Source organism: Mycteria americana, chromosome 20 (genome assembly GCF_035582795.1).
Source record: "Mycteria americana isolate JAX WOST 10 ecotype Jacksonville Zoo and Gardens chromosome 20, USCA_MyAme_1.0, whole genome shotgun sequence".
Lineage (NCBI taxonomy): Eukaryota > Metazoa > Chordata > Aves > Ciconiiformes > Ciconiidae > Mycteria > Mycteria americana.
This window is the reverse complement of record NC_134384.1, coordinates 4,520,556-4,535,066: the sequence shown is the minus strand read 5'-3', so window position 1 is coordinate 4,535,066 and position 14,511 is coordinate 4,520,556. Positions and strand designations below refer to the sequence as shown.

Genomic DNA, 14,511 nt, shown 5'->3' with positions numbered 1-14,511 from the left:
AGCGTGAAAAGAGGGATATCCCTAAAGAAGTTTTTATGTCGTGAAGGCACAGTTCAGCATCTCCAGCCTCATGGTAGCAAGTGGTGGGTGCCCACCTGAGCTCTCCCAGGGCCCCCTCCAGCTCCACTTGCTGCAGGTCCTGGTCCTGCGGGACCGCCAAGTTTCCACCGCTCCGGTATCATGTGTCGATCATAAAAACGGCGATGCACAGACAGCCTGCGTGCATCCATCACTACTTTTTCATCATCTTTAATTAAATTCTGATATTACGCCACAGTATTTCAGCCACTTTCATTACTTTCTTTATAGGCGGCAGCAAGAAAAAGCAATTACTGTACATCACTGCCTTGCCAAAATAAATTTTCAAGTCGACGGTTGGTTTTGCCTTTTTAGGCTGAAAAGTATGCAAGGAACCTCCTTCCCCGGCAAATATCCCGAGGACCCAGATCCTGATCCTGCTGACAGTGGTGGCAAAGCTCCAGCCCGCTTGACGGGTGCCAGTTAAACGACTCCAACTTGGCAGCGATGAGAAGGATGAGGAAAATGTATGTGGGGGGTGGCAGGTGGCTGGGAAAGACACTTCTTTCTCCACATAAATGTCCCTAAAAGTGTCAAAATATCCGTGTAGCTTGGTCGGAGTGAGGTGAGAGGTGCTCAACCCCCTGTGCTTGCTCCTGAGCAGGGTCCCCCAGAGTGATGGGGTGGTGACACTGGCCGGCCCCAGCTGCTGAGGCTGCTTTTGCCCTTCTCTTTCTCCATTTCTTCCCCCTTTCCCCTCTCCTGAGATGAGCAACAGCTCCCACCCAGCACCATTCCCGCTCTGAGAGGGCCCCTGACCTCCCCAACATGGCGGAACCAGTGACCCCGCCTTCACAAGATGGCGGGAGCGGTTACGGGGAAGCCGCGCTTTCCCTCGACCTTCTCAATATGGCGCTCACCCCCGCCTCCCTTATCAAGATGACGCCGGCCGTGCGGATGGAGGAGGCCGCAAGAGCTCCGCATTTGCCCTTCCCAAGATGGCCGCCCGAGGGAGTTGGGGTGCGGCGGGCCTCTCCCAAGATGGCGCCTGCTCTTCCCTGCTCGCAGAGCGCTTCCGGTGGGGCCTAGTGTCAGGGCCGCGGCTATGGCGGAGCTGACAGACGCGGAGCTCCGGAAGCAGCTGATAGCGCTCGGCTACCGGCCGGGGCCCATCACCGCCACCACCCGCAAGGTCTACGTCAAGAAGCTGGGCTGCCTGCGGGCCGAGGTGGCGGCGGCCGGGCGCAGGGGCCGCGGCGCAACGCCGAGCCCGGCCCGCACCCCCGCCAGGCCGCAGCAGGCCTCGCCTTCGCGGCAACGCTTCGGCTTCCACCCACCCGTCGGGGCCGCCCGCGACAGTGAGGAGGAGGAGGAGGAGGATGAAGAAGAGGAGGAAGGGGGGCAACCGCCCGCGTCCCGCTGGGGGACGTCTGGGGAGGGTGGCGGGCTGTCCTTGGGGGGCTCCCGGGGGTCCCCCCCGCGCTGGGGCGGAGGGCTCGGCGACATGGCTGAGGGAGGCCTGTCCCGGGACAGCTTTGGGGGGCTGAGCCCCTCGGCGCAGTGGGGGGCATCTGTAGAGAGAAGTGGGGGGGCCGGGGCTGGGCTGGGGGCGTCCCAGGGTGGGCGTGGGGGGCTGAGCTCCCCCTCCCAGTGGTACACGTCTGTGGAGAGAAGTGGGGGGCTTGGGGCCGGGCTGGGGGCGTCCCAGGATGGGCTTGGGGGGCTGAACTCCTCCTCCCAGTGGGACACATCTATAGAGAGAAGTGGGGGGCTTGGAGCTGGGCTGGGAGCATCGCTGGATGGGCTTGGGGGGCTGAACCCCCCCTCCCAGTGGGGTGCATCCTCAGAGAGAAGTGGGGGGCTTGGGGTTGGGTCGAAGCCTTCCCTGGATAGGTCTGAGGGGCTGAGCCTCACGTCCCAATGGGACACATCTGCAGAGAGAAGCAGGGGGCTCAGCACTGGGCTGGGGGCGTCCCTGGATGGGTTTCGGGGGCCAGGCTCCACATCCCAATGGAGCACATTTTCAGAGAGAAGTGAGGAGCTCAGCGCTGGGTCAGAGCCATCCCTGGATGGGTTTCGGGGCTCAGACTCCTCACTGCAGTGGGGCACATCAACAGAGAGAGGTGGGGGGCTCAGCACTGGGTTGAGGCCGTCCCTGGACAGGTTTCCGGGATCAAATTCCATATCCCAGTGGAGCTCATCCGCAGAGAGAAGTGGGGGGCTCGGCGTCAGGGCTGGACTGGGGACGTCCCTGGGTGGGGTTGGGGGGCTGAGCTCCACGTCTCCCTGGGGTACCTCCACAGGCAGGAGTGGGGGGCTCACCTCCAAACCCCTTTCCAGTGATGAGAGTGGGGATCTGAAGTCCAGGAGCCATTGGGGCACGTCAGGAGGAGGAATTGGAGGGCAGAGCTCCCGAGCTCAGTGGGAGACAGCAGGGGAAAGGAAGGGGCTCTCCTCTAACAGCTCATGGAGGCGGGAGAGCGAGGTGACACCCAGCACCCACTGGGGCACCTCGGTGGGACCTGGGGGGTTGAGTCACCAGTTTGGGAAAGGGAAAGAGGACTTTGCTTCCAGTGTTCGGAAGGAGGCAGACAGGGAGCTGAACCCCGGCAGCCGGGGAGGGGGGTTGATCCGGCGGTTCCCATGGAGGGCTACGAGCAATGCAGGGCTGGCCTCGGGGAGCCGGTGGGAAGCATCGGGAGCAGGGCAGGGAATAACCTCCCGCACTCACTTGTTGCGGTCAGCCCCCAAGCAGCAGACGGAAGGAAAGGGCAAAGGCCTCGAATACTACCTCTCCCAGTTCCTTTGCCTCGCCAGCTTTGTGCTACTGATGATTTTTCTGGGCATCCTCGTGGTGAAGATGATTGGGTCAGGCTGGCTTGACAAGAGAGAGGAGAACTGTACGTGCACTGGTTTAATCCTGTTTTTAAACTTTATTCTTCGCCTTTCTTTTCTGCTTTCCCTTTATTACTTCCATCGCCATCACATTTATCATTGTCATTGCTGTAACCTGACATCTTTGCTTCTGTCCCCATTTCCATCTCCCCTTGCCCATGGGAAACCTTCTTAGTCATGGAAAGTAAGTCAAGTGTGTGCTTTTTCTCAAATGAGTTTGGCCTTTGGTTCTTCAAAGCCATGGGTTTTATGGAGAGTGACATTCCTGCTAGGCCAAGGATGTATTTTATGATTGTCCATTGTGTAACATAATGTCTGTGTAATTGCCCATTGTGCGTTTTAATGTTAGCCTCTGCAAAGCACGGTCCTTCGTGGCCTTTATCCTGGCCACGTGCGAAGTACAGCGGTTGAGTTGATACTTTGGCACTTCAAGTGTGGCAGAGCTTCGATGAGAAGTGAAAAGTGGCTTCCCTGTCACCCAGTTTTTAAAGCAGAGTTCCCCAGCTAGAGCAGATGGAAATAGTGTCATTTCATGGCTTTGAACTGAAAGAAGAAGGGGTTTGGGGTGTGGTTGGGAAGTGCGAGTCCTGAAACTCGGCACACTGTGCCTGTAGGTGTTTGTGCATTTCACATGGGCTTTCTCAAAGTCAGAATAAAACTATCCAATGTCATTGAATTTCCGATGCACCCTTTACAACTTTGTTTTAGATATTTCAAACCCAATGGTATTTTGAAGCAAGAAATCTTGCAGCACAGCTGCAAATTCTTTAAATTCTCAGGTAGTTAAGATTGCTAGAACGTACTGCATGGTGGACTGTACTGCTGGTGTATATCTAGTTGTCGAGGCGGGAGGGAGCTGTTAAACCAGAGGCCGTAATCTGCAGAGCTAACAGCTCCAACTAAAATAAATCCTCTGCTTTTGCCTTGAGGAGGCTTGATTTAAATCCCTGTTATCACTGTGATATTTCAGGTGACCATGGCGTGCAGCGAATGGCATTACTAGATTGTAAAAGATCAGTGCAAAGCAGTGGGTAGTAAGGGAGCGGGAAACATCGACTTAAACAGGGGCTGTTAAAACCTTCAGACCCCAGTTTTTACTTTCCAGCTGAACAGGGTTCATCATTTGTGCCCATTTTATTTGTTTTGCTTTCCGTGCTGCCTACCAGAGCAGTGCTTTGAATTGGCTATTTGCATAGCAAGGTACTGTGTAGAGTGAGATTAAGAATAGCAGAAGCAGGCTTTAAAGTAGAACCTTCTTTTAAAAAGATAATTACTTTCTTGATCAAAGCTCTTGTTTTGCAGCCAGCTAACTCACCCTCCCCTTCTCTCTCGTAGTTAAGCTCTTGCCTGTGGATTGTGACAAAAGAACGGATGATGTAAGCATATATTTATTTATCTTCAAGTATTGTGGATAGGGGATTCTCACAGAAGAGTAATTATTCTAGGCAACTTCCACCAATATCAGTATCACTGTAAAATTATTAGTTCTATCATTTTACAGAAAAATTGTGACTTGATGAGTTGGAATTAATGGGCCAGATTAATTTAGGACTGTATATGAGACTCTGAAAGATAAAAAATTAAATTCCCAATTATATGAATCAATTTCTTTAATAGTTGTAACAGAAGTGATATTGGTTTACAATAAAGCTGTGTTCAGCTTTAACGATGCAAGATTTAATCCAACTAATTCCCTGAACTCCATCATAAAGTGTTTGTACAGCCCTGTTTCTTTTATCATAATGTGTTATTAGGAGGGAGGAAAATTTCATATTGGATTCAGAGTTATGCTTAGTCTCCTGTGACGTTCTGGAGGCAAAGAATCCATCTGTGGTCGGTCGGATGGGATGTCTAGAGATCGCATCGGATGGGACGTCTCCTGTGACGTTCTGGAGGCAAAGAATCCATCTGTGGTCGGTCGGATGGGATGTCCAGCGGTGCCGCCTGGGCTATGGGCTGGGGGAGTCGGTGGCACATTCAGAGGATGCGCTGCCTCGCTTTTGACTCAGAAACTGTAGGTCTTTGCTGCAGGTGTGTTTAATTTGAACTAGTGGTGCATGACTGAACTAAACCCCACTGCTGGTATTTTGTTTTGGTATTTTTAGCTACTCTGACCACTGTCCTGTTGCTGCTGGTCTATTCATGTTTGTTACCTGTTTCTGACTTGCAGTTCTGTCAAGCTAAACAGAAGGACATAATACTGAACATACTACACGAGTTGTATAACTACTTGTCCCTCCAAGCTGGTAAGTTCCAATTGTCATTATAAAACACTTATGAGCATTCAGCAAACTGCCTCTCCCAGCTGTCTGGACATTTTTAACCTCAGTTTGAAGAGAAGGGTTTATGGAACAGTGAGTTCCACTTGAAGAACTCTGAGAAAGTCGGGTAATAGAAAAATAGAAGAAGATGTGTTTATTTTTATTCTGAATAGTGCTTAGCTAATGCACTCATATCACTGTGCTCTTGTGGAGTGGTCCTTATTTGCACTTGATATATTGGGAATTTGAGGTAGAAATATTCAGTTTTGTGGTTCTTTTCTATCAGCATCTTGAAATTGTCTTCAAGACACTCAGAGCCAGTAAGTGTAAGCTTACAAATAAAGTTAAAGCGACTTAAGAAATTGCCAGCTCTCTGCTGCAATGTGGCAGCTGATTATGTGAGTGCCTCTATTTTTTCCCAGTACAGAGTAAGACAGCCTATCTTAGATGAGGAGCTAACTGAGCACAGTAGTTCAGCCAGTCTCTACTATGTATGAGCAAATCTGGTCCATAACTAGTATTTTGTGATGGAGAAGGCTGCTAGAAATTCAGTGGATGAGTAGAAACTTGTTCAGCAAGATGTATAATGGTGGTAATGAGTAAAAATGATTAAGTTCCATTTTCTAGATTTCAGACCTCAGCAGGGCTGAAGCCTTTCGATACTTAAGCTTCACAGAATTTCTAAATCTTTTCAAATCAGACTTCAGCACCTGCAGAATTTCCACCAGTTTTACAGTCTCTCAGCACACTTGTTTAATCAACTTTGTGAAGCAAGATTTAGTTCCTCGCCAGCGTTTCTCTGTCTGGGTAAAAGGTAGAGCTGCAATTTGGGCTCCTTAGAAGCATTTTGAATGCTGATCGTTAACTCCGCAGTCTTTGATACCCGATGGAAGGAGCCCCTCTGTAGGGCATTAGGTCAGAGAGGTGGTTATCTACTCTGCAAGGGGGAGAAACAGTATTTTCTTTTTCCCCTCATTCTGTGTTGAGTAGCTCACACACTGAAGCATGAGGTTTGATTGCCCTGATCCAACCTATATGCAGTGGCTGAGCATTTTATTAATAGCTATAATCTTATCTGCCTACAGTATAAATCTTGCCTTGTAATCATTTTGCCCAGAGCTATAGCCAATTTTAAAGGGTAGCACTTCCAGACAGTTCAGTGTATTTCTGAACTGTTTGAGGGCTTTTTTTAAAAACATTACTTCTATTTGACTTTTTTTACCAGGTAATTTTGAATGCGGAAACCCTGAGAATCTAAAAAGCAAATGCGTTTGGGTCAGTGAAGCGAAGGATCATGTGCTGGTGAGTAGGCTGTGAACAGCTATTGTTATAACATAGTGCTTAGTCTCTTATAAGGCAATAAATAATAGATACTAAAGCAATTCACCATCTGTTTTACTTCCTCATCCTGTTTTGATTCTTTCCCATATCTCTAGCTTCCCCTTTGGCCAGTCCTGTTCTCAGCAGTTCTTTTGAAAGTAATCTTCTACGTCTCTGATTCAGCCCCTGTAAATCTAACTTAATGGTTTGTTGTTTCACCATAGTCATCAGTCTTCTGAAACCAGAAATTTCCCTGGATTGAGGGCTGGGCAGAAGAAGGATTTTTCTATACCCCAAAGTGTCAGAAGACAGACTGCTTTGATCTAGCATTCCATTTCTTTCATGGTAAACTGTCAGTAAGATTATGTTGTATTTAGTGGTTAGTCTTAACAGTCTGGGATAGTGTTATTTTACAGAGTGCTTCATGCATCATCTACCACAGTCGGAAGACTTTAGTCCAGACAGACCTTCAGATTTAGTTCTCCTTCCTCCAGTTTGCAGAATTATTATTAGAATTAACCTAGGGACAGACCGTATAGAATGAATTCTCCCACTACTGTAATGAAATAATGTTATTCAGTATTTTAAATGAATGGAGAACTAATCTTTTATGGATTCTTTTGAACAGAATGTAACTGGTAGTTCCCCACAGAAGTTTGAAGCTGCCTTGCACTGGATACTAAACAGTAACAAGGATTTAGGAATATGGTAAGTAGAAGACCGCTGTGTCAAAGTTATGTTTCTCGGTGTTGGCTGATATGTAATTTGACATCCTCTGTGGTGTGCCCTAAAAGCTCCCATACCTTGTTAGATTTCAGAAGATAATCTGGGATTGGCTTTGTCAGTGCTTGCTGGGCAAGCTTCCAAATGAAAAGTACAGCCCTGCAGCAAAAATTGGCAACTGAGCTCATTCCTTGGGAGTCTGTTTCCCAGCCTTTGCACTGGGGGACATTGCGTCCACAAACGCGCTGTCTCGCAGATGAGGCGTAAACCTGAGGTCAGGCTGCTTATGGCTATTGAGTTATGTTGTGCTTCCTCTGCAAGGTTTAGAAGTGGTGGTCTTGGTGTCCTGCCCGCAGTCCCGCGACTGCTGTACTCTTGTTAAACTTGCTCATATACTCACTTTTCCCAAGATACCTTTTCCTCAGTACAGTTACTGTAGGCAGTGCTTCAATATTGTGTGGAGATGCATCCTTTGACCAAAAGGTTTATTGGACAGCAAAGCACTCTCTTCAGTAGGTAACGTCACCCGTGCTTTGGGATCCTTTGGAGCAAGTCCCGATGATGAGGAGAGGAAAATGGATTGTTGAATGGTATCTTTTCTTCAGTGTCAGTTGTCTTTTTGGCAGAACACACAGTACATGTTGAAATGAATGGTCTGACTGACTATGTAGGGTGTTGGTCGGTCATTGGTGGGGCTTTTTTCTTTCGAGTTTCTCGGCTAGCAGTCTCTTCAGTACGTGAGAAATAGCAGAAATGCTATTTTTTTCAGGTAAAAAATACATCATTCAAGCCATAATCTAATGAAAGACTTTATCCAGAGTCCGCAGACATCATTATCTTCCTCTGGGAAGTGTGGGCTGCCTCCAGTCTGTGTTAACTCTGAAGTCTAACATTTGTTTGCATTTTAACATTGCTAAATGTATCTCTGATTAAATGAATTGTAACAGTAGTAACGCTGGAGTTGGTGGGCATAGCTTGTATGAATTCCCACTGCTCGATTTTTCTCTAAAAAAAATTCTGCAGCTGCTGCTGTGATCTAAGGATCAGACAGTGTCTACTGCTTTGATTATTGGTGTGTGGCAAATTCCCAGGACAGGACATAGTTTCCTTAGTGGCAGGTTTGGATTTGTAGGTGGGCTGGGATCCAGAGTTTTCAAATTCATATCTTTATACAGGAGCACTGCTCATGTCAGGAGCTGTGTGATACAATATACTCCCATTTTTTTATTTTCATAATTAGTGAGTCTGCCGGCTGTTTGCCGAATGGATCCACTTTCAGGAAGTCTGCATAGCGTGCAGAATGAGTGCTCAGCATGCTTAAAAACCTGCGGGTGGCATTTTTTAGCAAACGCTACGTGAGATTATTTTTCTAGGTGCTAGTCTGAGAGGCAGAACTGAAAATGAGCTCTGCACTGGGTGATTCTGCTGCATATTTTAAATATTTTCATGGAATTTGGATTGTAAATAAGACAAGGGGGTGGGAAACAACTGTGTGTCTCCAGCTACTGTAGAATCCAGTAACCAAATAAAAGATGTCAGCAGTTTGTGAGCTGTGCACTAGTAAATTGAGAAAATGTCTTTGTCTTACAGGTTATTCATTGCAAACCTAGAATGAATTAGTAGCTTAAAAAAACAAAATCCCCTCTAGTCCAATTCCTCTGAATCTGATGGCTCTCACTTGGATTACTTGATGCCTGTTGGCTAAGAGTATCTAATAATGAAACCGCATCAGTGTAGATCTGTATATAAAGAAGTGAGTAAAAGCATATCGGGTAGCACAGCAGGTGTGTAGAAGTGATTTTGCAGGAGGATGTGTTATCGATTTTGCCATGAATGCTTTCCAAGGGTGTGCCTGTTTCTCGCTGCAGATACAGTTGATGCGTTGTCACTTTTCTAGCTAAACTGTTTATGCTCATCTGTACTGAGGAAAACAGCACAACCTCCACGGACATTCGCAGTCTCCCTCAACTGCTCTCTCTGCAATTGCTGATGAGTGACTCAGTAAACATTTCCATTTCTCTGTGCTGGGAGGTGGGAATCCAATTTAAAGTTTAATCTTCTGCACGCTGAGAGGTGCTGTCAAAGAGTCTGCAGAGGGAGACTTCAGTTTACCAGTGGGAGTTCCAGCCCTGCTGCCTTTTCTAAAGCCATATCCATTCCTTGCTAAGCAGCCAGTCCCAAAATGTTCTGGAAAGAGGAGCTGCAAGGTTGTTGGTGTATTTTCTATGTGGTGTACAGAACGAGTTACTGCATCCGCAGTCTGTCTGTTCTCCTGTCTTGATTAAAGACTGCAGTTGGAGTGTCTGCTCTCTTCTGTGAAGATTTTTCTGCCTCTTCCCATCAGGTTGAAAGGCAGAGACCTTTCGGAACCAGTTACCAAAGTGGAGGAAGTGTTCTGTCTGGAATCGGCCCATCCTCAGATGGGGCTTGCCTGCCGTTTCCGTCGGGCAGTGGTCACTGCCATTATGAACCTTTTCCTGTTTTTCTGGAGTAAGTTGTTGGTGTTAGTAATCACCTTCTCCCCTTGCTAGCTGTAGAGATGAACCTGTGCGCGTGCACACATTCTCCCAGCCATATGAAATTACTAACAGAGGTGAAATAAATCTGCTGATGAGTTAATTTCTAATTAACCTTTGTTCTGGCAGCAGAGGGAGACCTGTAGACCTGCTCTTATGCTGTGAGTGCTTAACACTTCCTTTAAATCAGCAAGCTGATTAGCTGTCTGGGTATTCCTCAAGTACTCATTACTATGGTCTGCAAAATAAGTATGTTAACCTACCTAAAAGATTCGGTTTTTCTTTCTTTTCTTGCACTAAGCTGCAAAGTCTCCTAGCCTTTTTAATCATGACTTGTAGCATTTCAGTGTTAGAGGTTTTATTGGAATAGTCTGTCATGCCCCAGCTGAGACAGAGGTCTTACCGAGCGAGGTGATAACGACAGATGAGTGTTGACTAGAAGAGTTTATAATCTAGCCAGACAAGGTGGGGGTGAAAGGGGATAGTTATGTTTATTGTAGAGACTGAGATACTAAAGTTAGCTCATGTCGTAAGGGGGCCATTTGTCAATGCTAAACCTTCAGTATAGATCTCCTGAATTTTGGGCTGGCGCTGGAGCCCCAGGCTTTATTTCCTTATCAAGCAGCTATCTTCGGAGCAGTGGAGCTTGACAGTCTTCCTAAGTGATTATTGTGGGGGAGGCCTCTAGCAAAGAGATAGCTCTGGGACTTGGAGAATTGAAGCCCTGTGGTTGTGCTGAGGTTTCTGATGTGGGGGGAAAAAAGCCCTCCGTGATGAGGCCTTCCAACCACCTCTTCTCACATGCATGCATGCGTGCTTTTCTGCTGCAGGTGTTGTCAGTACCAAGGTTTTTGTGGGGCGCAGCTGCACTAGTGAACAAAATGAATTGCTTGGATTCAGTTCCAAGCAGCCCTGGGTAGCAGGGAGTAAAAACTGCCTCTGGGGAGAGGCAGTGTCAGCAATAAAACTGCTAGCATCCAGCAAGAACATGTCTGTCAGTTATTGAGTTCCGTTTGTTTTTACTCTTCTAGGTCTGATAACTCTTTGGGGTATCCTGATCTTCCTTAGATATCGCTGGCGGAAGATGGAGGAAGAGGAACAAGCCATGTATGAAATGGTGAAGAAGATCATAGGTAGAATCCAGTAGCTGTGTAAATGCAGGTAGCCCTGTTCTTCTCTCTGCAATGTTGAGGTCTCTCACCGTTTTGTCCTCCCACCCTCCAGCTGTTGTCCAGGACCACTATAAGGAATGGGAACGGAATTTGGAACGTTACCCCTACGTTGGCATTTTCCACGTTCGGGACAGCCTCATCCCTCCCCAGAGCAGGTGAGCTGAATTGTATTCATTAGGGAGGGCTGTCAGCATGATGTTATTCAGCTCAGCTAAAAACCGCAGTTACGGGGCAACGGACCATGATCAGACAATTGATGGGAAGCTGGACTGCAAGAAGAGTCTGTCTGGCCTTTCAGTTTATAAAGGATTTTGACATAATTCAGGCTGTGTCTTAACCTGCTGCAGATTAATGTGACAGTCCCAGGGCTGATATTTTGTGCGGTCACACAGGTGTATTGTCATTGTTCTATCAAACAGTAATTGGATTTTGTTTTGCTTGGGCATGGAGCATCTGATTTTCTCTCCTTTATCTAATGTGTGTAGGATGTTATCCTCTTTCTCAGCCATCGTACCTTATGCTCCAGATAGGTGCTGTGCTTTTCAGAACAAACCTTCCCACAAGTTGAATAGGTCATTGGACTCTTCTGAAGTGGTTGTGTATGTTGCTGCCTGGAAAGTTACCAGTTTGAGCTGGGCAGCTTTGAAAGGGAGATGTAGTGAGACGGCTGGTCTTGGTGCTTTTTCAAAAAGGAATCGTGGTTGAGATAGTTGCTCCATGGGTGGTGGGGCCAGAGGACGGCAGCCTGGTTCTCGGTGGTTTAAGTGCCACTTGCTCCATCTCTGCAGGAATGTTTCTTGTGTTTTGGTTTACGTGTGCTGCAAAGTCTTAAACATTCTCACCCTTTATCAGTCACAGTACCACTAGTAGGAAAAGGAATTATTTCAGCTGTTTTGAACCAGTCTCTGTGTGTGTGGTGCCCAGAATTACTAGATGCTGATTCAGAACTGGGGTGAACTTCAGTTTGTCTTCTCTGGTCTGAGATATCTCTGCATGCAGGAAGGGTGAGGGCAATTTGCTAATTGAGTCCTTTTGCAATACGAATTGAGCTTGAAATTCAGGGCAGTCATTGATTACTGGTACTGACAGAGGGTCTCATCCCGCCCCCCCCCCCCCCCCCCCCCCCCCAGCAGGACCTGTGTTTTTATGTCCTGGCCTGAAATCGCTTCTAAACCAAAATTCTGGTTTAATCTCCTTTACTGTCAGCACAGGGAACAGGAGGCAGCTAGCAGTAGCTTGATCAGCAGCCACAATTGCTGTAAGCAGGAAAGCACAATGAGGGCATGATTCTAATTTATTTTCTTTTTGTTGCTGTTTCTTGCAGAAAAAAAATGAAGCGGGTCTGGGAGAGAGCTGTGGACTTTCTGGCTTCAAATGAGTCACGGATTCAGACAGAGTCACACAGAGTAGCAGGAGAAGATATGCTTGTGTGGAGATGGACTCAGCCTTCTTACGTCTCAGATTCAGAACACTGAAGAGGAGCAGAAGTCGAGCAGCTGGTGATATGGACCTCTGCAAGGGGACAGTCCCTTCTCTGGTGGTGGGAAAGAGCAGGTCATGGTCCTAATCTCCTGGGGTTGAGGATTGCACGTATCTGTTTGCTCTTCTTTCTGAAAATCTTCACACACAAAAATTCAGGGCAATAACGTTGGCTTGGAAAGAAGATGGGCTTGAGCTGGTGGGAAGCTAGAATTGCACCAAAGTTAGCCTTCCAGCAGATATCTGGCTTCCGTAGGCAAGCAAACCTAGAACAACTTTTTAAAAAGAAAAAAAAAAAAAAGCATACCTAATATTGAGGGACTTACGATCTCTCTGACAAAGCTTAGGTGTTTAAAGTTTGACCTCAATTCTGCAAAGGCCAACTGGTGGCAATGTCCATCAAGGAATGCGTTTAAAGAAGATTAACATTTCCCATGGAAACATTAGGGTGGCAGTTAAGATGCATTTTGTTAGAATTTGTTTTTATCAGTACAAAGACAGTGATGAAACCACTTGCTGTTTCCTAATGAGGAAAATGTTTGTGTCGGCTTCGCCCTTTAAAAATGGGGAAGAGGGGGAAAAGTCGGGTGAAGGTAGTCCTAGAGGGAGGGCAGTCTGACGTGCCTTGGTGGTTTGGGCTGGGTTGGGAGGGATGGAAGAGTAGTTGTGACCCTGTTAACACTTTCTAAGTCTGCAGTCTGTGTGTTTTATGATTTCTGGGGGGTGGGGGGAATTTGGGTGGAAAATAAAGGATATAGGAAGCTTCAGAAAGCGCTTTCTTGTGGCTACAGCCGAAGGGACTGCTTCATGGGCTATTAAAGAGCAGCTTTGGAAAGGCTGTTAGGGCTGAATGTACATGTTCGTCCTGGGCAGCTGCGATGTGTGTGCTGTGTGTCAGAGCAGAGGTGTACCATGCGGGGCGGGTCAGTACAGGGATTGCCAAGTCAGTGTTCCTGCAGCCTCACGAGAGGTACAAGGAGCAGCAATCAATCCTCTGTTTGTGCTTCAGGCACTGTATTTTGTATCTATAATCATTTGGTTACTTAAGTTTCTTTTTATGTCCAGCAAACAAGTGTTTTTTTCAAAGAAAATAGCACCAGTGTGTGGCAGTTTAGGCTGGGCAGAGATACTGCTAATCTACTCTTCCCAATATTGTAAAACAGCTGTCCAGCTCACCACTAAGACAGCAGGGACCAAATTCATTTCTGGCATAAGCTAGTAAAACCTGCAGAGAGAAGCCAGCATTGATTTGAACCCCTGTAAGCAGTGGATGTTCTCCTTAGCATCACAGGTATGGTGTGGATGCTTGCATTCATCTCTGACACTGGGTGCACGGAGAGCTTCCTCTCCAGGCTCTGGGTTGGCTTGGGATGGGTGCCGAAGCCCTGCTCCTTGCTTTGCAGGCTGCTGATGCCACGTACAAGGTGGGTTCCTTGTGCCAGTCCCTGCTCACCTCCTGGTATGAAGTCGGCACTTCTCCACCCCGCTGCTGGCTTTGGTGGGGTTTTCCACCTATGCACCCCGCAGGCTGCTGTGGAAGGACTGCAGAGACTCCTTACAGACCTCCTGGTCATCAGCCAAAATGAGTGGAGAGAGCAAATTTCTCCAGGAATGAAACATGGGGAGGTCTTTCCCATTAAATGGGAAATATCCTGCATGGAGTTGACTCTTAACCCATAGTTTCTTTTTGGTTGCAAAGGTAGGGTGCTTGAACAGACAAGGAGACTCAACAGCTGTCTTCAGGACAATGACCAGCTTCTTCCACTGTTAATAAAATAGGGGATAAAGTGAAGGCAGCCTTGATTCCTCTAAAATATTGTAACAAGATCATCACTGCTGCCATAGATATCTTTACAAACACCGGTGCCTACTTTCTTTACAAACACTGGCATTCTTAAGCCTTTTTAAAATATTTGTGGGGTTTGGGTTAGCTGTTTTTTAACCGTCCAAATCCAGAAGTGAAGTGTCAGGCGTTGCAGTCATCTTTTTGTACTAAACTTGTTTTTGTAGAATAAATTTCACTGGCTTGGTGCTGTTTATTATATGTTCAATTTAGCTCTGTAAATCAATATATAAAATAAATTTATTACAAATAATTTGCTGCCTCTATTTTTATTGAAGAGTCAC

At 47.0% G+C, this 14,511-nt stretch overlaps 1 protein-coding gene across 1 annotated transcript; it reads left to right on the top strand.

The window, feature by feature from the left end:
- The first annotated feature begins 1,055 nt into the window (after window positions 1–1,055).
- On the top strand, window positions 1,056–14,480 carry LEMD2 (LEM domain nuclear envelope protein 2). The gene is made up of 9 exons (XM_075521752.1): window positions 1,056–2,918; window positions 4,249–4,289; window positions 5,084–5,159; window positions 6,400–6,476; window positions 7,123–7,202; window positions 9,562–9,707; window positions 10,765–10,866; window positions 10,958–11,060; window positions 12,230–14,480. The coding sequence occupies exons 1-9, from the start codon at window positions 1,124–1,126 to the stop codon at window positions 12,378–12,380; spliced, it is 2,571 nt and encodes an 856-aa protein (XP_075377867.1). The 5' UTR covers window positions 1,056–1,123; the 3' UTR covers window positions 12,381–14,480.
- Window positions 14,481–14,511: the final 31 nt, after the last annotated feature.

Excerpts from the sequence above, each read along its gene's own strand:
- LEMD2 (XM_075521752.1), top strand. The coding sequence starts at position 1,124 with ATGGCGGAGCTGACAGACGCGGAGCTCCGGAAGCAGCTGATAGCGCTC. Across the intron at positions 2,919-4,248 it reads TGACAAGAGAGAGGAGAACT|TTAAGCTCTTGCCTGTGGAT; the intron begins GTACGTGCACTG and ends TCTCTCTCGTAG. Across the intron at positions 6,477-7,122 it reads AAGCGAAGGATCATGTGCTG|AATGTAACTGGTAGTTCCCC; the intron begins GTGAGTAGGCTG and ends TCTTTTGAACAG.